General features: G+C 39.0%; 1 protein-coding gene across 1 annotated transcript in view; it reads left to right on the forward strand.

The window, feature by feature from the left end:
* COL9A1 (collagen type IX alpha 1 chain) overlaps nt 1-22,424 on the forward strand; it is a 70,379-nt gene extending 47,955 nt beyond the window's left edge. The window contains exons 29-38 of the mRNA XM_069850935.1: nt 4,257-4,310; nt 5,079-5,150; nt 11,188-11,223; nt 11,328-11,372; nt 13,039-13,071; nt 14,895-15,041; nt 15,507-15,561; nt 17,476-17,664; nt 20,706-20,783; nt 21,958-22,424. Of these exons, the coding sequence (XP_069707036.1) occupies nt 4,257-4,310; nt 5,079-5,150; nt 11,188-11,223; nt 11,328-11,372; nt 13,039-13,071; nt 14,895-15,041; nt 15,507-15,561; nt 17,476-17,664; nt 20,706-20,783; nt 21,958-22,142 (894 nt within the window). The 3' untranslated portion in view covers nt 22,143-22,424. The remainder of the gene's footprint in view (nt 1-4,256; nt 4,311-5,078; nt 5,151-11,187; nt 11,224-11,327; nt 11,373-13,038; nt 13,072-14,894; nt 15,042-15,506; nt 15,562-17,475; nt 17,665-20,705; nt 20,784-21,957) is intronic.
* The last annotated feature ends 527 nt before the right edge of the window (nt 22,425-22,951 follow it).

Consider the following 22,951-nt stretch of genomic DNA (forward strand, 5'->3'; position numbering starts at 1 on the left):
GTATAAGTGAATGTGTTTCGTATATATACAACTTCAGAGAGGTTCCACATAAACATTTGCATTTAAGATACAGCTAAAGGGGACTAAAGCCAATGTTGGCTTCTCCTAAGCAGTGTAGACAGTAACCTGTGTAAAAAATGCACTTGTTAAGTAGTGTAATAAAGCTGTCCTAGACTTCAATTAACGCTATAGATGTGGCCAGTATGAAAGGTCTCTGTCCTTTATACTTGGCCACAGTATCACAGAATGACAGCCACTGGGCTGCTGCTTGTGTCCAAAGCACGGCATAGGCATAGTGCGCAATGTACCTTCCTCTTAACTAGCTCTTACCATTATCCTGAGCAGTACAGTTATAATTATTGAACTGAGAAAGGCACAAGGGCACATTTAAAATCTCAGAGAAAGTTTGCTGTATATTTACTCTTCCATCAAATAATATTTTATGGGTTTGGATGCTTTTTAGTACTGTACTGAAGGTCAAACAAAGAGTCTTGTTGATGCTTCCGTGTATAAATCCTTGGACTTAAATTAAGAATTCCTCTGAGATCTGGGATAAAAGTAATAGGATAAGTTAAAGCCTCTCAAGCGTATAAAAAATAAATGGGTTACATTTTGCAAAACACTTTAGAATACTAAGTTTAAAAAGTGCAATCCAAAATTTATTCCTGATTCTCTACGGCATGGCTATTGAATATACTAAAAATTGGTGCGATATATTTTATAAAAACAAAATTATTCAGTAAAGGAAAGTTTATTACATTATACACTGTGAATTGCCAATCAGGAGATTCTAAATAGTAATTCAGTTATCTGGGCTGCTAAGTGAGATGCCAATTACTTGGGGAATATTCTGATTCTTGTTCTGTTAACAGAGGACCCGTTGGTCAACAGGTTATCAATAAACCAGTAAAAGAGATAGAATGCAAAAGAATGCATTGTTTAACTGCCTGTAGGAATTCTACATAAGAATAAAGATCTAACAGAGCTATTAGGGAGACATTACATCCTTGTTTGAATATATTGAGTGGTCCAGCAATCCTGCCTTGCAGCAAAAGGAAGGTAGATTTTGTTATTAACCACAACACAGCACATCAGTTGTGCAAGGGCTGCATCCTGGTATTGTTCAGTATTTCTGTGCTGTACCACCAGTTCACACTCTACCATTTCACATACTCCTTGCTGTCTGTTAAGAGAATGACCTTATCCTCAGCAGTACTCGTGTGCACGACAATGGATACTTAGCAGAAGCCTTTTACTCGTTCTGTTAAGGTATTGGAGCAGTCCTGAAAATGCTTTTGGTCCATGCTGTCTAGCATACTTGGCTGAAACAGTCTCTAGATAGTGGCCGTGCTTTAAAGTAGAGGCTGTTTGTGGTACTGATACCAAAAACACTGGCAGATAAATCTCTCTAAGATTTGTTTTGGAGTTTTAGAAAGCAAACACCCTTTATCAGGGCCTGGGCAGCACGAGGGAGTGATCTCCATCAATCATGTGCAAGGAGACAAGAGCTTGTTACAGAATCTATTTTCCACTTACATGCATATGTATAAATTTTCCCAGAAATCTTATGCATATTCTGTTACTTTCCAAGGTCTAATTTAATGTTATTATGCAACAGTCAAAACTCTTGCTAATTTGGAGCTGGCTCCAGCTCTCTACTTGGCCTTGCCTTTAAGACAGAAAAGTCCAAACAGAGGTGATTAGAGAAGAAGACACATCTATTCAACACAGATCATACGTCGCACAAGATGTTGTCATCTTCAAAGAATGAACAATGTCTGGAAAAACACTGTTTTGAAAGAAAACATACAATCAGAGGGACATTCTGTCTAACTTTCGAAGAACACAACTACTTAGATGAAACTTTACTTTAGCTGAAATAAAAAAATATTCCACTTTTTGTAATAACAACTACTTCTTGTATCATTGGCAGTCTGCATGCTGCCTCCCTACATTATCAACCAGGAAGGTTCACTAGCACGAGTGCAAGCCACTCTGTCCAAGCACACTCTGAACCAGAGTAGTTACTTTCTCTTTCAAAGCTTTCCTCCTCTAGGAAAAGTAGGAATTTTGAAGAGTTTCAAAAGTGCATAAAAATATACAGACTCGAGTATTTTGTTTGTTTGTTTGTTTGTTTAAACCAGTGCAACATGCCCATTGATTTGTGAGTTGCTTGCAACTTTGGGCTGTGTTATATATAGGGCTGTCGTGTAAAAAAGAGGGGCTGAGGACATGGCCAAACTGCCTTCTGTTCTGATTATTTAATATGAGTGACTTCGAGCACAGAGGAAGGTTTAATCTAGCCCAATACAGATGTCTATGGCTGAACCAGTTATTATCGAAACCCTCTTACAGGATGTGGAGAAAATGTGGACGCTTCTAGGACATGACTTGTGATGTATTTTAAATGTTTACATAAGGACATTTCAAGATCAACGTTTATGGGAAATACCATCCTTTTGTACACGTCTTCTGTGAACTAACCTTATTTTTTAACCCCCTTAGAAAAGCACTGGTGTTTGGAAAAGTGCCTATAGTGTGTATTTGACAAATGATTTTTTTTTTTTCATTTAAAATAATATGGAAGAGTTTCCCTGCATTCTGTATGACCAGCAGAACCTTTGAGGAGCTTAAGAGGTATACTATATGATTCTGCCTCTATGGAAGGTGCCATTGCTTTTGTTTTATAGCTGTATCGCAACCAGACATGAATGTTATGGCATATATGAAGAGATGAGTTTCTAGCAGAGATCATAATTCTAATCCTTGTCTTTCCTGCATCAGAAATGTAGTAGTGTTCTTGGTCAGAGATGTACTACAGAACTATGTGATTAAATACAGGTTTTCAAAAAGGTTGATGTGTCTTCTGGGTTGTAAGATAAAGGTGATTTTGGGGAGCTTTTTTATTTTTTATTTATTTTTTAACATAAAAAAGCTTCTAGAAATTATGCAAAGTGATTTAAAAGGACAGTGATTTTAACACCATAGGATACTTTGAAGGAAAAGAATGGAAAAATCTGTTTAGGTTTGGTTCTCTGAGCTCTCCAGCATACCTAATTATTTTTTTTTCAATTTCAGATTTAGTTTTCCTAAGCTCGTGTGAGAATTAGTCACTGCATTTATGACCTGCTGCAGAAGGCCATTTCTGCCATCTCCTTTTATTGTTCTGTATCTCATAAAATTTCATAATATTTTTCTTACTATGAAGAAGCTATCTATATTTAAAATTATGTGTTGAGTACAGCTCTAGATCTGATTTTATCTACATTTTTTTAAGTTACATGTAACAGATTATCTACTTACACATCTATTAACTTAAATGATTGATATTTTGTGATCTGAAATTCTATATCATGCTTTTATAGTGAGTATTCCTTATGTATTCACACAGTGAAAGTAAGAAAATTGTCTCAAGTGAGACAGGCTTGTGTTGGGACAGTTTTTGAAGTTATCTGTGCAGGTGTATATCTGTACGTGGGAGAGTAAATGTATAAAACTTACTGTGCTGTTCTGAAAGCTTTAATCATGAGGCAAAACCCTTTTGAGAAAATACTTTAGTTTGAAGATTGTTCAAAATCTTTGAAAATTTGACTTAGTGTTAGGTTTACCCAGAATACATATCCACATGGCTGCATTAAGGGATGGAGTTTTAACAGTAACGTGTCATCTTCTGAAATGAAGATATAAAGCCAGTTAGAAACATGGGTATATTTATTGCTATTCTGAACGGGGATTTTTAAAGGTTACCCTTCTGTATAACTGTCTAGACCTTTTTTTTTAAAACCAAATGGGTTTGTTAAGCATGACTTCTGCACGTATTTTTCACATTTGTCTGTTATTCATTTGGGATCACAGGCTTTTCAGTATGTGGTCATGTGGGAGTTCAGTTATTAAACTAAACAAATGCCTAAAGCTAAGCATGCACATCAGAGTTGTCTTAGTGAAGTAGCTGTGGTTATGCCAGGTAACTCTCAGGTGTGATCACAGGAAGGGGATTTGATTGTGCATAATCACTCGGCAGAATGAATTAGTTAGTGCCAATTAAATATTATATGCCATTGTTAACTAAAAATGTTTACATTTCTCAGGAAGGTTCACTATTTTTAATGCATGTGATATTTTTTCACTAATAAATAGAAATCCTGATTAAAGCCAACTGCTAAGTAACGTAATTCACTAAACAGTAAGGAAAAAAAAAAGTCCCTGTTCACAGGAAATATTTCAGGAAGTAATGGTGTCCTTCTATTTCTTTTAAGGGTAGCAGAGGAGAACCAGGTCCTGTGGGTCCTCCAGGTTTACCAGGGAAATTGGTAAGCAGTTTATTTCTATATTCAGTGCTCTTGTTTACTTTCAAGTAGTTATGGTATAATCTGGAACTACACTTTCCCGTTTATCCATGCAGGGAACTGAAAATAACATTGAAATGAGCAATAGCTGGGTTTATTTTTTAGTCCTCTGTGACTAGGCTAATATTAGCAAATGCCGTTTCAAAGTATATGGAGATGTGTGGGACATTTTCTTCTGTTTAAAAAAACATAAATCCTGTGATGTGCGAAGCTGGGTTGCATGCTTATGTGTGGGCTGTGTGTACTCGGGGAACATGAGCAGAGAAAGACTGGCTTTTGCTAGCAGCTCTGTGAAACTAATGAATGGAGCATACTATGAATGCCACCTTTTACCAGTGCTCCAGCAGTATTTACACAGTAACAGTCCGAAGCATAGCTGGGGAGCATTTGGCTGAAAGAGCCTGCTGTTACAGAGAAATGCACAAATCAACACAGTACAAGATCTTAAGAAGTATTTTTAAGAGAACCAGACTATCATCGTAGGACTGGAGTGGAGGGTGGAAAGCCCCGTAAGCCATTTCTGTTGTGTTTGCTAGCAGTAAAATCATAATAAGATGCTGCTTAAAGGGCTGTATTTTGGATTAGCTCTATTTTCATCAGGTAATTCTCTTTCATCAAGTTAGGACTGTTCTGGGAATAAGATTCTGCCCTGTCTGATTGTCAGGGTATGACCTTTGGCTGTTCATTCTAAAACAGATTGGGTAAGTTTATAGCCTTGGCTTATTTTTACAGGGTCCCCAGGGTGATATTGGACTTCCTGGACTGCCAGGTCCTCCAGGCCTACCTGGTGTTAAGGGTGATCGGGTAAGAAATGCACTCATACATATACAGACTGCACTTTGGTGTCTGGAGCAAATATAATAATTTGAGCATTTTTTTTAGTTTGTACATGAATTAATGTCTGGTTTCTTGTTTTGTGTGTAGATTGTTAACCACTTGAAAGCACTGCTTTAGGTGCTTGTTGACTGCTTGTAACAGGAAAAGTCTTGACAGTGTACTATTGTAAATATTTTCTTTTTTTTTTTTTTTAATGTGTGTGTGTTTGAAGCCTAAATCATATTGCAAATCATCAACTCAGCCAGATATGAAATTCTAAGTCAGGGTCTTTGGTCACTAAAGAGCTTTGGAACTTAAGACCTGGTCTGCAGTAGATACAGTGCCTTTTACATGTGTTTTAGGACCTGCTATGGAAACGTGCAGACTAGTGCAGATATTGAAAAACCTATACATGCACCCACAGTTACAGGATAGAAGTACTTCTGGTATTTTGTTAGGAGGGATGAACTGGGCCCTGGGGATCTCACTTTCTTGGACCTATAGTGCATCTACAATTAGTTGGTGATCCTCCTCATTACTTCTTTCCCATTTAGGTGATATACTGGTTAAGAGCCATTGACTAGTTCCCAGTGCCAGGAAAGATGATTGAAATGGATGTTCTAATTTATGCAAATCACTCATTGCCAAGCTTAGTTTCTTTGCTAAAACTTTGACATCTATGCTGCTTAATACTCCTAATCCTGTTCCTAGGATGCCAGTCACAACTCTCCTTGTTCGTTTTGGAGAGGTGAAGGCTAGTCCATGCAACAATGCTAACTATCCTTTATAGGATGTATTTAGGAATGGTAAACAGGTAGGCTTAATTGAGGAGATATTAACCTGCATTAATAGCTCTTCTTGTTTGAGGGACTATGATGGGTTAAATAGCCCTGGATGTTTGATAGCATAGAGTCCAGTTTCAGAGATCAGTGGGTATATAGTTTGGTCAGTATTGAGCCTAATAAAAGAGGGAGTAGGTTCATAGGCAGAACTGGTAACTCTAGATGTAGTGTGAGGGCTGGTAATAGTTGTTAGCATGACCTTTAAGGGTAGTCCATTTCTGTTATCTTTCCCTGTATCTGTCCACAGGCAACTGCTTCTATAATTGTGTCATTAAAGAGGAAATGGATATACAGCTGGGGCATGAGAAAGAGTTTGCTCTGCCTTTTGATCTAGTTTGTCCTTTTGATAACCACACAGGTGTTTTCTGTTTTCCTTTGAATAATTTGTTACATTACATTCAATAGAGATTTGGTCACCTGGTGTGGCAGAAATAAGGTGACTTTTATTTGCTTTTATCAGTTTGTGAGTATTGGTGATTGTCATTGTTAGGTTTTGTCTTGTTTTTTCCAATAACCCGGTATTCCCATCAATTTTAAACATGTGTGGTGCAAAATGTACTCTAGTTACATATTGATTAGCATAAAAAATACACTGGATGTTTCCATCCTGTGCATTGGGCTTGTTGTTGTGCGAACCAAAATTCATCCATGCAGGTGATAATTACTTCCGTTAGATGGATAAGCAATCCTCTGATCTTGAGGGGAGATGGGCTGGTGTCATTCCTGGTATTGCTCCTGAAAACAAAAACCAACACAAATCTCATCGGGATTTTTATGGACTGGTTACCCCTCCTAGTTAGTAGCTAGGATGATCCACCTGGTACTAAATGATGTTTAGCTCTGGTACTGTCTTCTGCTTCCCAGGCCAAAGGGTTTTGTTAGTGTCGTTGGGGTGGTGCCGGTTTGTGGTATATCTGCCCTAATGAGTTGCTCCTGTTGAAGACCAATGGGATATATTTTTACATCTGATGGAGATGCTCCTAAGGTGCTGATAGAAAGAATGCAGGAGTGACTGGGATCCCTGTTACTTTGTACTGGTTATTTAATGGGAGACTCACTTTAGGCAATTCAGTATCCCAGTGGGTATGAGTGGATTAAGACGCCTTTTTTTTTTTTTTTTTTATAGACTGTTTACTCTTTCTACTACCCTATTTATTTGGAACAGTAGAGGGTATGAAATACCCATTGAATATCTTCCTGTTTTGCCCATTCCTGCACTTTCTTGCTGGGAAAATGTGAGCCGTTGTCACTTTACAACAGGGACAGGTAGATATGAAATACAACAGGATAGTCACCTGATGGTTTTCTATTAGCCTTTCAACATTTAGTTGCTTTTGTTAGACTTGAGATGACTTCTACTCCTGTTAGGATGTACTGATATTCCAAGAAGGGTTTAAAAGGGACCAGTGTCATCAATTTGCTGTGTTGACCACAAGGTTTTCCCTTTTTTGAGATGTAGAGGTGAGGCTTTAGCAGGGTGATCTATTTGCAATTTGAATCTACAAGATGATTTCACGTTTTCCTGCCTAGAGGCCAACCTTGGTTTTGAGCTGCAAAATAAAGTGCTTTTTGGCCTGTGCAGCCTGATTTATGATGCAACCATTCTCTCAGTCAGTACCATTTGGGATCTGGCATGTCTCCTGTTTTCATTTCCTTAAGTCTGGCTGATTCATCTCCTTGTTGGTTCCACTTTGTGGCTGACCGGTTTCACATGGGCTTTTACCCATCCTAGTATAAATGGCACTTGTCTAGATATATCTAATAACTGTCAATCTTCAGTTCTCCAAACTGGACATCTATTTACTTCTCAACCGAGGGCTTCCCACTGGCAGTCATTGTGCAGCATCTGCCCACATGGAATAGGAATTGACATAGATTACTTATGCTCTATTTTGTGCTGCTAAACCAGCTGCACTTAATTCTTATACTCATGCATTGCTTCCACCTTTTTCTACTACTCATTTGCTGGTGCTAATGTTTAATGCAGCAGCCTTAGACCACTAATTACCTTTCACTGTCTTTGTGGAGGCATCAGTGAACCAAATGCCTTCAGTTGGTGTTCTCTCGGTGGGGGCAAGTGCATTTAGAATTGGTGAGGGTTTAAATGGCTGGTTTAATGCTAACGGATCAGTGTTTATAGGCATTTTAATGTGGAAACTTTTGTAAGTCCTTCAGTCAGCTGCATTTTTCTTCTGCTGCTCCCATCAGGTACGTGTACCGGTTCTTGATAATGGGTTTCTGTGCAATTCCTCTCAGAACTGTTTCTAGCAAATTAAATGGCCCTCTAGTTTGGAAAGGTTTCTCAACTTGTTTGACTGCTTGAACTAAAGACAAAAATCCCTTTTCCCACTGGGAATATCTCCGTTCTGCAGTTGAGCTAAACATTAAAGGCCTTTTTGGCTTGTTTGGCCAGTTTAGAACAGATTACAATTAGTGCCATGTTTTGCAAAACGCCGTTCTGCTATAATAGGGTCATGGGGGTATACTGGCCCAAGTGTCTGGTATGTCTTTAATTCCTGTATTGGGATTTTGACTGCTTCCTCATGTTCTGGGTTCCACTTCCACTCTTTTCATACAAGTGAAATTTACTGAGTAGTTATGCAGACATGTTACGGAGAATGGCTAAGCCTAAGCATTTACCATGTATACTGTTTCTGTTTCATGCATTTTGAAATGGTTTCAGACCCTCTGGTTCTGTCTGTGTTAGTAAATTGAGCAGTGCCAGGCCAAGACCTAGAACCTGGCAATGGAACATGACCCTTTGTACTGTAAATAGTGTAGCCCCTGGTACAGTTTTGGCTGATGATGACTAGCAGTTTTGCAGACAATTCCTGGGCATGGTTTGAGAGGGATTCTTGCAAATAGGTAAGCAGTATGTCTCCTCACTATAAGAAAGGACAGGCTTTGAGGACAGGCTGAGAGAGTTTGGCTTGTTCAGCCTGGACAAGAGAAGGCTCTGAGGAGATCTTATAGCAACTTACCAGTACCTGAAAGAAGCCTACGGGAAAGCTGGAGAGGGACTATTCATAAAGGCTTATAGTGATAGGACAAGGGGGAATGGGGATAAACTGGAGAGGGGCAGATTTAGACTAGACACTAGGAAGACTTTCTTCACCATGAGAGTGATGAGACACTGGCACAGGTTGCCCAGGGAAGTTGTGGCTGCCCCATCCCTGGAGGTGTTTAAGGCCAGATTGGATGGGGCTTTGGTTAACCTGATCTAGTAGGATGTCCCTGCCCATGGCAGAGGAGCTGGTACTAGATGATCTTTAAGGTCCCTTCCAACCCTAACTATTCTTTGATTCTATGAGTCTATTATTCTTTGATTCTAAGAAAGACATTAAGGTCCTGGAGTGTATCCAGAGAAGAGCAACAAAACTTGTGAGGGGGCCAGAAAACAAGTCTTACGAGGAGCGGCTGAAGTAGCTGGGGTTGTTAAGCCTGGAGAAGAGGAGGCTGATGAGAGACCTTATTGCTCTCTGCAACTGCCTAAAAGAAGGTTGCAGAGAGGTAGGTGTTGGTCTCTCCCAAGTGATAAGTGATAGGGCAAGAAGGAATGGTGTCAAGCTGTGTCAGGGGAAGTTTAGATTGGACATCAGGCAAAATTTCTTCATAGAAAGGGTTCTCAAGCACTGGCAGAGGCTGCCCAGGGGGGTGGATGAGTTACCATCCCTGAAGTTGTTTAAAAGGTGGGTAGATGAGGTACTTGGGGACATGATTTAGTAGTAGACAGGTACGGTTGGGCTTGATGATCTCTAAGGTCTTTTCCAACCTAATGATTCTACGATCCTATGTCAGAAAAAGGTGGATATTTTCATATTTTGACATCTTACCCTATTGTCTCCACTGAAATTTTGGGAGTTAATGTGGAATAGATTCAGACAGTTCCAGTTTTGATTTCTATGTTTGCTAGTATAAATATTACAAGCCAAGTTTTACAAAAGCCAAAGGTTCTTGCACCTCAAGCCATTCTATTGGCAGCTTTGTTCCTCTAAAGAAGTGGATAAAAAGAACCGCCACTCCTGCCCCCCCAAATGTTGTAAGGTTGTAAATCAATGTCTTTTTGTGCAAGTAATGGAAAACCTTAATAAGGCATGATTTTGAGAACACTTCAGACAAAATAGTTTCAGTTTTGTTTGACAAGGTTGGAATGTTAAATAGGTCTGTGATTCCCACTGCTTAGCTTTGTGGATAATTTAGTATTAGTTCTTTGTCCTCAGGAACATGAAAACAAATCTGAATTCATTACATTGTAAATATTACATTGGTTTGTGTGCCTTTATCTTATGTGAATTAAATGGATCTTTGAAACGGGAGAGAAAATACTGCGTTCCTGTCTGTTTGAGAACAAAATGTTTGTGCACAGTTATAGTTCTTTTGAAATGTATATATTTGGATATGCAAAGACTGCAAAGAAGATGTAAGGATGAAGTGATTGATTTCTAACAGAACCCAAATAATAGGATTTTCTTGTATAAGTGTGTTATTTAAGTTATTATAGAAACAAATTACATATATTTGAAGTGAACTAGGTCATTAATTTATTCCGTTTTGGTTCCTCCCTGTCCACACTGGTATGTTTTGGTACAGAATTTGGTACAGGATTTGAAGATGAAACATTATAATGTTGTTGTTTTTTTTTAAAGAAAGGAATATTAACTTAAAGATGCGAGCTATTAAGCTTTGACTGAACTGGTTAAAATTCTAGAAACACTTCTGCTCAAAACCATTGAGAATTAAACAGCAAGCAAGGCAGAGTGCGACTGAACTTGTGAATGTCTCTGTGTGCTTATCCCACTTTAGCAGGGCTGATATGGCCTACAGCAATACAGAATACTTAATATGGCTGGAAAAAGTGATACACTTACTGGATTTTTTTACTTATAACTTCTGTGCGATTTGCAGAGCAGAGCTGTAGCAGTTGCAGAGCATCTGTGTTGTTTACCAATCAGAATCTGCAACATCTTTTGTGGAAGCGGGTTCTGTGTTCCATACTATTACTTGCATTCAGTCTGTCGCCTTCATTATATAGTATGATTCAAGTGTTTTCACTGTCATGCTTAAAAATTTGCAGCTTTAAAGGTCTCTTGCTTTAATCATAGATGGTAGGGAGGGTTGACGATTATTTAGGATGCTTTTGAACATTCAGTGGTTAATTATTTTTTTTTATCGTAACCTTTTAGGGTTCAGTGGGTGAACCAGGACCTAAGGGTGAACAAGTAAGTCATGTTACAGTCATGGTCCTTTCAGCATGCTACGAAATGCTGCAGTACATTATGTTCACTAAATCTGAATGCTGATAGTATGTCTTTCTTTGATATAGGGTGTGCCTGGAGCAGAAGGAGATGGAGGAGAAAAGGGTGACTTGGTAAGGCATTATTTTCTCTTCATCTGATCTATTATTTTGTTATTGTAAAACTAAAACTCCAAAGTATTATTGGAATGCTTCAAGCATATGGGTTGATCATTGACAGTCTCATTTCAGTTTTATACTAATTGGGCATTGCAGAGCACAGCCGTTCCATCAGCCTGGTCACACCATTCCTGCTGTTTTGAATGCATTAAAATATATATGCATATTCTATTAGGTGTATAATACAGTACAGGCTGCCTTGAAGCGGGGGGGGGGTGTGTATATAGATATGTAGAGATAGACCAAGTGTTTATATATAAATATATATATGTTTATACACAGACACGCACATAAATGCTTTGTGCTTGAGGCAGCGAAGCTGAGGAGGTAGTTTAGTTCTAGTGCAACAGAGGCACAGATAATAAATATGCTACATAACTCAGACTTGATGAAATATTTTATATTGTCTTTATATTTGGAAATAAGATGTAGCAACTGGCTGTTAGGGAGAGGGAGCGTGGCCTGAGAAGAGGCTGTGGCAGTATGGTATTGCTGGAGAAAGGTGTATATACTGCAGGAATGCAGCACATCGTGAATTCACATGGGTAGTGCCTGGGTCGTGTGCCCTTTGGTAAAGAGAATTTGTTTTCCTACAGAAAAAGAAATGTGCTAGTCTAATGGCTCTATTGGGGCCGCATCCAACAAAGCCAGAACTTGCTCGTCAGAAGGAAGTAAACCGCTCCCTGTTTAAAAAAAATGGTAGCCAAGTTGTGTGCTGGAAATGAGCACTTTTTCCACCACTCTGCAATAGTGAAAGGTTTTTGAAGTTAATTAACAGCCCTAGTGAGCTAGGTGGCCAGTAAAGCAGCTTTACCATCACTATACAGACTCCCAGGGAGCAACACTATGCATTGCTTAAGTGTGCTGCCAGTCAGTCTGTTTGCAAACAGATAACAGTTTTTATTTCTACTTTACTTATGACATATTCATTAATGGAAAAAGTGGCTTTTCTGACCTTTTAGAAACCAATTATTTTACCAATAACATTTAGGGACTGGGAAAATACAGTTTTCGGAAATCTCTCCAGAAGTAATATGAAACCAGCAAAGAATATGAGTTCATCCATTCCATAGCTGATTACAAATTTTTGAAACATGTTCTTTACTAATTCAAAGGGAAATCTAAAGAATTCCAGACAGCTGGACTGCTGTTCTCAGTCAAGCAATAGAGGGATCTTGGGGTTACTGAAGCCAGGAGCCAGGCTGCTGGGAGCAGGAACTTCTAGGGGTCTGGCTTCCTCACAGCACATTGTGTAGACACCTGTGTGGTTTCTGTCAGAGTTTTGTAAGAGCTAAAACAAGCAACCCTGTAAAATATCCATAATTCTATCAAACTAGAAAATCCTGGTTAAGTAATGTTTCCTCGAAAGGTTTCTTATCTGCTAAAATTGTTTTGTGCTGTAACTGTGGTTTAAGACTCTTATTTGTACCTTACAGAAATGTCTCTGAGAAAAATTCTGAAATTTAAAGTTTATAATTAATTTGAGGTGCAATTTTGCCTAAATCAACTAAATATGTGAGCTTTTTTTTATAGCAAAAAAAACTCATACCGTTTTTTCTGCTTTTGTAATGTCTATAGTAATGGATACTCTTCTAATATCGTTTGTCTTATTTTTCCCTAGGGTGATATGGGATTACCAGGAACAAAGGGAGCTGTGAGTATAATTACTAGCACTGTTACAGAGATAGAAAGATCTAGTAGATCAGATAAATGGTTTTCTGATTTAAGAAAGAAAATACAAATAATGAGCTGAGCTCTATGTCACAGTTAAATTGAATGAGTTCCAACAGCATTGATTCTGTTTAAATTTTGAATATAGCTAATATTAAAATGGATTAGCTTTGGAAAAGAATTCACATCCTGAATTCTACGGTCCATAAAAGAGAAGCATTATTCAACAGCAGTTTTCTGGCCAACTAATTTCTTCTTTTTATTTTTTTAGTTTTCAAAGGAAATGAATGCACTCTTTGTACAGTAGGTGTTGTATAGAAAGGAGTCCCTGTGCAGTGGCTGCGTGCAGCCTGTAATCCTTACACTGTGAAAAAGCTGGCAGCAGGGCTGTGATGTCTGTTAAAGCAGAAGTTTTAAGTATTTCTGGTATTTCTGGGCCAGACTATTTTTTTTTGGTTTGTTTTTTTTTTAAATAACTAAATGATAGCTTTGATGTAGAAGCTGAGCAGAAGCCTTTATATCGCATAAGAAAAAACTTGAGACCTGAACACATTCTTTATTTCAAGGTCACTGAAGAGTGGGATTGTTACAGCAGCTGACAGTTTGCGCTATGCTACTAAGATATCGAGAGTTCTGCCTTACATTCAACTGAGGTTGAACCAACTGAGTAGTCAACTGAGGTTGAATGTAACGAAAAGAGCTGTGCTTGTGTTCTCAGTGGCCAGAGTGGCTTTGAGGCTAAGCAAATGCAAGCTATAAAGTGTGTCCTGATCAAGATCTTATGAGAAGGACATGAGGAAGAGGTGGAGTAGAGAAGAAATCTGTAGTTTTATCTCCCTAGATTTTGAAAATCCTCTTTTCTTGATGAGGCCCTAGACTGCTTCTCATCCTAGTGAGTACACACACAGGGATGAGTATTTATCAGGAAAATTGATAACTTGCCAGGCTGGGCATGAAGGCAATGATGGCTTCCTGGCTGTATAGTCCAAGAGGGGAATTTTCCTCTCTCCTTAATACATTTGTTGAAGCATTTTCTTTGGGTTTTCTTCTGACAGGCACAGCAACTAGCTGTCTGAGGTGCACTATAGGTGGAACTGAAGTGGCTCCATCGTGTGGATTTAATTGATACCACAGTTGACTTATTTGCCCTAGTTTTATGCATCTTTCAGTAGATGTTGTGGTTTTTTAAACCCTTAGTAAATTTGGAAAGCCATTGAGTATGTCAGATTTTTTTTTTCCTGTTTGCTTTGGTTTGAGGGTTGGGTTTTTTGGGGGGAGTTTGGGTTTTTGGGGTTTTTTTTCTTTGTTAGTACTATTATTGATTGTTAGTAGTTCAATGACTTGTATTGAAAATAACTCTGAGAGACCTGTTGGTGTACTCTCTACAAAAGAACATGAAAGGCATTTGCAACAAGCAGGAAGGTGGAATTTTTGTAACTTAAGGAGCACTTTACATCTATAAAATTTGCATGTGACGTGCACGAGGGCAGAAGTAGAAATCAAGTAGAGGAAATCTGTGCTTTGACAAAGAACCCAGTGTCTTGTGCATGTCACTTTGGATGCCTGTGTGCATCTAGTGACAGAATATCTTATTTTTCCACCTCTCTCTTTTATAGGAGAAATACAGACCTCTTTTTAAGTCTGTAAATCACTCAACCACTGAATCCAGTTGCTTATTTAAAAAGAAGTTGTTCAACAACTCTGCATCCCAGCATTCATTGCTTTGCATTTGCGAATATCTCCTGTCTCCGTTCTGATACATCAGTAGCGTAGCAACCCACTGAAAATCTTCTCTTTCATTATTAGGTCGGTAATCCTGGAGACCCTGGTTCCCGAGGGCCTGAGGGAATTCGAGGACTGCCTGGTATGGAAGGGCCACGAGGCTCACCTGGACCACGAGGCTTGCAGGGTGAACAGGGTGCCCCAGGTCTGCCTGGAAGCCAAGGTCCAGCTGTAAGTACTCTTCTAGCGTGGTATCTTTTGAGTGCTTAGCTACACCTCACACCGCTCCTTTCCTTGCATCAGGAAGTACATACACATATGAAACGCAAGTGCCAGAGCAGAGTTGGAAGTTATCTGTACCTGACAACAGACGGATGCATTTGTGCACCAGAAAAAATCTTAGGGTTGTGTACAGTTAGGTCTTTGGACCCTTGGAATTCACTGCAGCTCCATTTCTTATGCCTGCCCCACTCCTGTACTGTGCATGTACCGTGTCTGATACATAGGTGTATCACACATAGTATCTACCTTACTAGTCAAACTGACTTCAGCTTGAAATAGTTGCACTTGGAAAGACTGGAACATCTTCTATTGACTAGCAAGCATTTTTTTTGCATTAGGTGCAGTTATAAAATATACTGTGATATCAACTCTTTTAAAACTATTTTTTTAAACTATTTTTTTTTTTAAACCTAGGGAAAAGAACCAACTGATCAGCACATTAAGCAGGTTTGCATGAGAGTAATGCAAGGTAAATATGCTAAAAAGTATTTGATGTTTCCTGTGTATTTAAATCAGGATAATCTACTGCTGTGGGGGCAACCAAGATTTTCCCACTTTTATCCAGAACAAGTATCAAGGCCTTAGCAGGGGACCTCACAGAAAATTTTCCCTCATGTGAACGTGGGCACAATATGAATGAATATGTTTTATATATACTTTGCAGCTTCAATGAACTGCATGTTCATTATTACTATAGTAACCAGGTGATAGATCATGGTGTTTTTATGAAATACATATATTTTCTGTAGAAATCACTTGCTATGTTTACATACATAAAAGTACATGGCTTCACTGAAAGCTTGTTTTGCCATTTGTATTTGTTTGCTGTTAGATTACTGCAAACAAACTGTGTGCAAAATCAGTAAAAAAATGAGCAATGTAGACGCTTTTGTTAGGTAATGTACCATAAAATGAAACCAATATGCAGACGTTCAATATGCAAATTGTATTTGCTTAGTTATTCTCACACACAGAAACCTGGAGCTTTGGTAATCCAGTTGAGCACATGGAATATAGTGAGTTTGAAAATTTATGCTGCCATGTAAGCACAAAAGAGGCTTTTTTGTACTTGCTATTGAAAATGCCCTTTGGGATATTATGCCTTTGTAGTTTTAAGAGTTTACCAGAATAAAATTAGTGCTCATGTTTTAATCTAAAAATTCTCAGTAGTCATCACTGTTCTTGATACTACCCAGCAGGGTATTTTTTTTTTAATAAAAAGTTCTATAAATAGGATAAAAAGGCCTTTTAAAGTGGTCTCTTAAAAAAAATCAGTAATATTGAGGAGAATTATAGTGAAATCATATATGAAACTTGAATATATTCATAACCATAAGAATTAGCAGTGAAGAGAAGGATATGGCAAAAATCTAGACCGTGTTCACTGCATCGCTCTTGAAAGCCCCTGTAATTGTCAATACTGTCATGCTTCAGAAAAAAGAAAAAAGAAATTAATCAAAGTGTGTCCCTAGAACATTATCAGCTTAAAGACACCTGTAACTAAGTTCAGCTCCTGAGCAGTCTTTGCCTGCAGACTGTTGTCCCTGGTTTTCCTCATTTATCTGCTAGCCATAGTTCTTGTTTTGGTTCAGATAATTCACCACTCCCCGTGTTTTTAATTTTTCTTGGGTGCGGGCACAGAATAACAAGTCTAGCCAAGTCACCCAGACTTTACAGCAAATGTCATGTGGAGTTGTCTGTGACTGTATCCAGAGAAAGTAATTTCTAAGGAGTGCTTGGAAGATGGATTTGAAGTCTAGAATAGAAATGCCCTGAAGGGGGGATGAGGAAAAGGGAATAGACCATTCCAAGGAAAGGCAACTTGATTTTATGCCTATTCCAAGAGCAAAGCTCCTGCTGATTTATCTTCAGAAAAGATCAACATAAAATGTTCAATTATTTATCAACCCCAGTTTAAGGGTTTCTTTCCTCTGGAAAAAAAGGCCTGCACTTACTTTGTGGACCAGCATAGAAGGCTGCCTTCATATTTTTCAGTTGCTCCTTCTTGCAAAGATGGGTCTTAGTAAGGATTAACAAGTAGTGATGAAGAGAGTTATTTGTCAGCAATTGCATAACTATGTTTTTCTACTATATGGTTGAAATTTAAATGGTAAAAAATTGTAAAAAATCATATACATTTCAGTAATTTCTGCTTGCAAACATTAAATGTTTAAGATGTTGGCCCCAGAGTGACCAGCTTCATAGTGTGTCTATGTAGTTTCTTGCTAATGTAACAACTTTTTAAATAGCATTGTACATAAGAAAGTTTCTGTACTCTAATCTGTTGGTTTCTGTAGCAGAGATTGCATGTTCTTCAGTGGATGTAGGAATGTCTCCATTCAGATCCACTTACTGCTTTATTCTGTCCTCCTGTTCACTGCAGAACAACTAGCTCAGCTGGCAGCCAGCCTCAGGAGGCCAGAATTTGGTGCTCCAGGTCTTCCTGGCCGACCAGGGCCACCAGGTGCTCCAGGGCCTGCTGGTGAGAACGGCTTCCCAGGACAGCTTGGACCTCGTGGCTTGCCTGGCCTTAAAGGTCCCCCCGGTGAGATCGGTCGTAAAGGTCCCAAAGGTAAGAAATTCTGTAACTGGTTTTCAGTTATTGACTGCTTCTATTTTTTTGTGTGTGTGCTTTTTTCTTCCCTTTCCTTCAGTCTCAGATGTATATTGTGCATATCTGAAAAAAAAGATCCTGAATTAGGAACCTAAATGTTTCCTGTAACTGTTGCCCCAGTCATCAAAGGGCACATTGGCCTGGCCTCAGCAAGACTAGTTTATAGTTCTGTTTTTTGTCATCTAATCTCTAGTGTGATATGAAAATACAATCTGCTTTGAACGCAGAGTAAGCAGATGAGTCAGTTTCCTAATATTAATTTTCCCTGTCATGGACTTTTGAGATGCATTTTTCATATGCTGGAAAGTTCCAGCAGTGATTCTCTTTCCTCCACTCATTCTGGTTGTCAACCTCACTTGTAGTCCCAAAAACTAGCGTAAGCAGTCAGATTCATTTGCTAATCTCTAGCTTACTTTTCTAAGTCTACCCAGTTTCTCACATTTCAAGTTACTGATAACCATCTGCCTCTTAAGTGGCTCAAGTATTCCCAAATAACATCATTGCACCACGTGCCACAATCTGTTGATACTTTGGCAAGAGGAAATCCATAATAAAATTGATTTACCTTACACTTTACAAAAAAACTTTGATCTAAGTCTTAAGACCACTGTGTATGGATTAGTTTCTAGTTAGCCATGGGTTTGATTTGTTTTCTTGAAAGAAGGTTTTATTTAAAAGTTGTATTTCTGCACAAAGCTCGTCTGTGGCTGGATTAGAGGATTTACTTTTGTCTCAAGTTTTATTTGAAAGTAAAATTGGGAAAACCTTAGAGAGAAGGAGTTGAATACAGACAAAGCAAACCTTAACAGCATTGTTGCTGGAGCTGTATTATTGTTTCATTTAAGGTAACATCACCTTTATCAACAGAAGCAACAAAAAAAAATGGAGACACAAAGGTGATCTGATATGCTGGATGTGATTCAGCAAACAACAGGCTGCACTGTGTCTATATATATTCAAAAAAATCTACAGAGCATAAAAAAAACCCCAAACAAGCAAAATCCTTTGTTTCCTATAATAATTGTCATCAAATTCTAAGCTACCTTATAGTAACCTTGAAATAAAATTACAGATACAAGAGTAGCAGGGAATGCTGTCATGTACAAGAGCTGTCATTATGGTAGATAGCAGGAACCCTGAAAAAAATGTCAGTGATTCATTCTGTTCTCCTGGTAGCTATCAGAGTTCCACAGAGATGAACTGACTCCCCCATCCATTTAAGGAGTTGTCTAAGATGGGAATGAAAGGAAAAGGATACCTAGGACATGTGGTGATAGGGAAAAAGAGGAGGATATTGAGAGTGGTTTAGAAGAGCATGATAAAAAGGAGAGAGAAACACAAAAATGTGATACCATGACAGAGAGCAAAAGAAAAATGTACAGTGATTTCAACAGCATCAACAACAGAGTCAAAAAGTGCTGACTCAAGGAAGGAGGATGTAGTGACTTTAATAAAGAGTCTGGGGTAATGAAGGAGGGCAGAATCAGAAATAGAAGTTGGAGAACTTTGGGGTAACCAGCAATAAACACTATTCCAAAACGTTCAGTAGCTGGAGACAGCAGAAGTATATACGGGTAACCTGACATTGGTGCTTCCAGGAGCTGCATTGACAAAGACAGGCTGAATCTCCATATAGACGAGGCAGCCTGAAGCATAGAGATAAGATTCCTCCTCTAGCACCCTGTGTGCATCTTCACAAGTCTGACAAGGAGTGGCTGAGGGAACTGGGATTGTTTAGTCTGGAGAAGAGGAGGCTGAGGGAAGATCTTATTGCTCTCTACAACTACCTGAAAGGAGGTTGCAGAGAGGTGGATGCTGGTCTCTTCTCCCAAGTGACAGGGGACAGGGCAAGAGGGAATGGCCTCAAGCTGCATCAGGGGAAGTTTAGAGTGGACATTAGGAAAGATTTCTTCACAGAAAGGGTTCTCAAGCACTGGCAGAGGCTGCCCAGGGAGGTGGTTGAGTCATCTTCCCTGGAGTTGTTTAAAAAGTGGGTAGTTGAGGTGCTTGGGGACATCATTTAGTAGTGGACAGGTTCACTACACAGAATCACTAGGTTGGAAAACACCCACTGGATCACTGAGTCCAACCATTTCTATCAACCACTAAACCGTGCCCCTCAGCACCTCATCCACCTGTCTTTTAAACACCTCCAGGGATGGCAACTCAACCACCTCCCTGGGCAGCCTGTTCCAGTGTACAATGACCCTTTCCGTGAAAAATTTTTTCCTAATGTTCAGCCTAAACCTCCTGTGGTGGAGCTTGAGGCCATTCCCTCTCGTCCTGGCCCCTGTCACTTGGGAGAAGAGTATTCACAAGTGGTTGACAGATGTACTTCTATGGGAGATATACAGTAAACAAAATTTGAACTTCTCAACTAAAACAACAAAAAAAGCTTCCTCTTACAAACATGGTTCTTATTTAGAGCAATATGTATTTGAAGAAGAGCTGGGCCCCCACCAAATCCTTAATACCAGTACATGAGGACAAAGCCCTTTGTTTTACTTCTACTGTTATACTTTTACATCTCACGTGGATGTCAACAGAACACTGTAATGTGTGCAAGCCAGCCTTCTTTTTTCTTTTCTGCACTACCTGTCTCAAGGACCAGCATCTTATAATTTTTATGTATTAGTGGAGTTCATATGGCTTGCAAAAGCCATTTACCAACACCCTCAGTCTGTATTCCAAAATAGCTTGTGTAGTTCTGTGAGTGTGGTTTAGTTCTATTGCATAGGTTATGGCATCATGTTAATACTGTCCAGCCCCAGGGCTTTTTTCCTCCCCTCCAACATATCTGCTTCTGATTATCACTCAAATAGGGGGGGAAAGCCCCGAACAAATCCTATATCTCTTAAAAGGATGTGTCAGGACATCAAAGATGCTATTAATATACAGCCGTGTGAATTCTCTGCTTATTAACCATTCATGTCGAGAGGATACTTACAGAAAGTAATGCTCCAAGGAAGCTGTAATAATCTTACATGAATTTGCTTTAGGTGAACCAGGAGAAAGGGGAGACAGAGGATTTCCAGGCAGAGGACCAAAAGGTTACCCTGGACCAAGAGGACTTCCAGGTAAATATGAAAGTGTGAAGATAAAGAAGAGAGATGTAGTAAAAAACTGTTCAGAACTGAAATCTCAAGCTGGCTTAAAAAGTTGAAAGCTGCCCATTAAGCAATAAACTTCCAAATAACAGTAGTTCATAATTTTCACTTCATAGGTAAAGATGCAGTCACAAATCAGAAATAAAAGCTCTTTTACTAAAAAGCTACCACCCCATTTATCTCAGTGTAGAAATATTAGGAGAAATGTAAACAAAGCATTAAAAAAGAAAGAGGTAATCACACACACACACACAAAGTGCCTTATCCATACGAAAACAAATAGATCAAACAAAAGGCTACAAATCCCAGATTATCCCCCTGGCAGTCACAGCAGTCTTAAAAGTCTCCACATAATTTAGGGCAGGCAAAATACAATTGTCCTTTATTTTTGTCTTAATTATTTGCAGTATTATCTAACAGGAGTCCAGCACAGGTTCTTGCTGATAAATACAGCATGACTGGCGTCTAGTGGCCAGCGAATGAAACTAAACATATCTTCATCACTCACTACAGCTCCTTTCTGTATGTCTAGATAGGCAGAAATAACCAAAATTTGTTCTCTTTGTAAAAAGGAAAAAAAAAAATTCAGTTTAGTATGTACTGACACCTTGGATGCCTGTGAAACTCAGAGGTGTCACCTTTAGGAATTTTTCATTGGAAGAGGCTTGCTGAAATCATTATATTTCATCTCTCTACTGAAGATTTAGAAGCAAAAAGATACTTTAGTGCTCAGCAGTTCCACTTTATACATTTCCCCAGCTTACCTTAGTGGAGAATAAAAATGAATTCTTGGTATGTCTCTTTTTGGAACACTAACATAATGCTGGAGAAAGTGAGTAACATCTACACCTTAATACACGTTGCCAGCGATGTGGTCTGCATAGTGTTTTAGAGCAGTCCGTCTTCTCCAGTATAACTGAAGAAGATTGGAAGTGAAATTTCATTGTTGTAGATGTATAAACACAGCTTTGCTGTCTATTAGAGGAAAACTGTCCCTGTAAGCAAGCACCTTTCTGGAGAATCCCCTGAGAGCACTAAAAAGGCATCTTCTTACCACTTTTAAGAGCAGGATGTTTAGTAAAGCTACATATATACGAAGCAAGTCATATCCTGCCAATTTTTAGAGCTGCATCCACTTTTCCAGGTGAACCGGGCAAAGCCAGCTATGGCAGGGAAGGCCGTGATGGTGAACGTGGTCGCCCCGGGGTGGCCGGTCAGCCTGGTGTTCCTGGTCCTCCTGGCCCTCCCGGCCCTCCCGGCTACTGCGAGCCGTCATCTTGCAGGATGGAGGCTGGACAGAGAGTTGATAAGAACGTGAAAGGGCCATGAGTGGGCAACGCAAGTGCAACAAAATGTTGACATCAATTTGTATCCTGCACGAACAGCTGAGAAAAAATAAGGAATGAAGGAGAAATAGAAACCAGGAGAAACCTTTCGACAAAGATTTCAGTAAGGCATTTTTAACCCAGTGGTTGTACATTCTTTCTAAAGGGGTGCTTAGCAACACAAGGTGGAACAATGGTGCTTACAGAAATACAGAGGTGCTGCCTTCTGGCATCCCTTTTTTTTTTTGGGAGGGGGAAGGCACTTGTCTATTTGATTTTTATTGTTGTTTTTTTTTTAAATAAAAAGTTTCTATGATTTCTCTGCCTCCCCCCTTTACTTCATACACAGAATTCAGTGAAATAACGTCTTCAGCTATCAAATAGAGAAAACCAGTTTTTACTTCAGTTGTAGCTATTCTTATGCTTATAAAATAAATTCCAGAGCATTCCTGTGCAAAATGCATCACTTTCTGCACAGTCATTTCATTCTATGTGTGTCCTGGACAGGATATGCTAAGACTCCCTCAGCCCTTCAGTTGAACTGTAGGAACACAGGTGGGAGGCTGTTCTTATGAAAACCTGCTACGATTTATGCTGTAAATCTCTGTGAAGGTATGACTGCTGGGTATGACTTAACCATGCAGAATAACATCTTCATTTTCCACTCCAATGTCTGTTGCATTTGTAATTTTGTATGAAGCCTATTCCAGCTTCTCTCCTTCTATGTGAAATTAAAAGAAAAGGCTAGAATTAAAATAAAAGGTCAAGGGAATGTTAAATTCTCAGAAATAAAAAAAAAAGTTTTACAGTAGA

This window comes from Phaenicophaeus curvirostris, chromosome 2, assembly GCF_032191515.1.
Source record: "Phaenicophaeus curvirostris isolate KB17595 chromosome 2, BPBGC_Pcur_1.0, whole genome shotgun sequence".
NCBI classification, from domain to species: domain Eukaryota; kingdom Metazoa; phylum Chordata; class Aves; order Cuculiformes; family Cuculidae; genus Phaenicophaeus; species Phaenicophaeus curvirostris.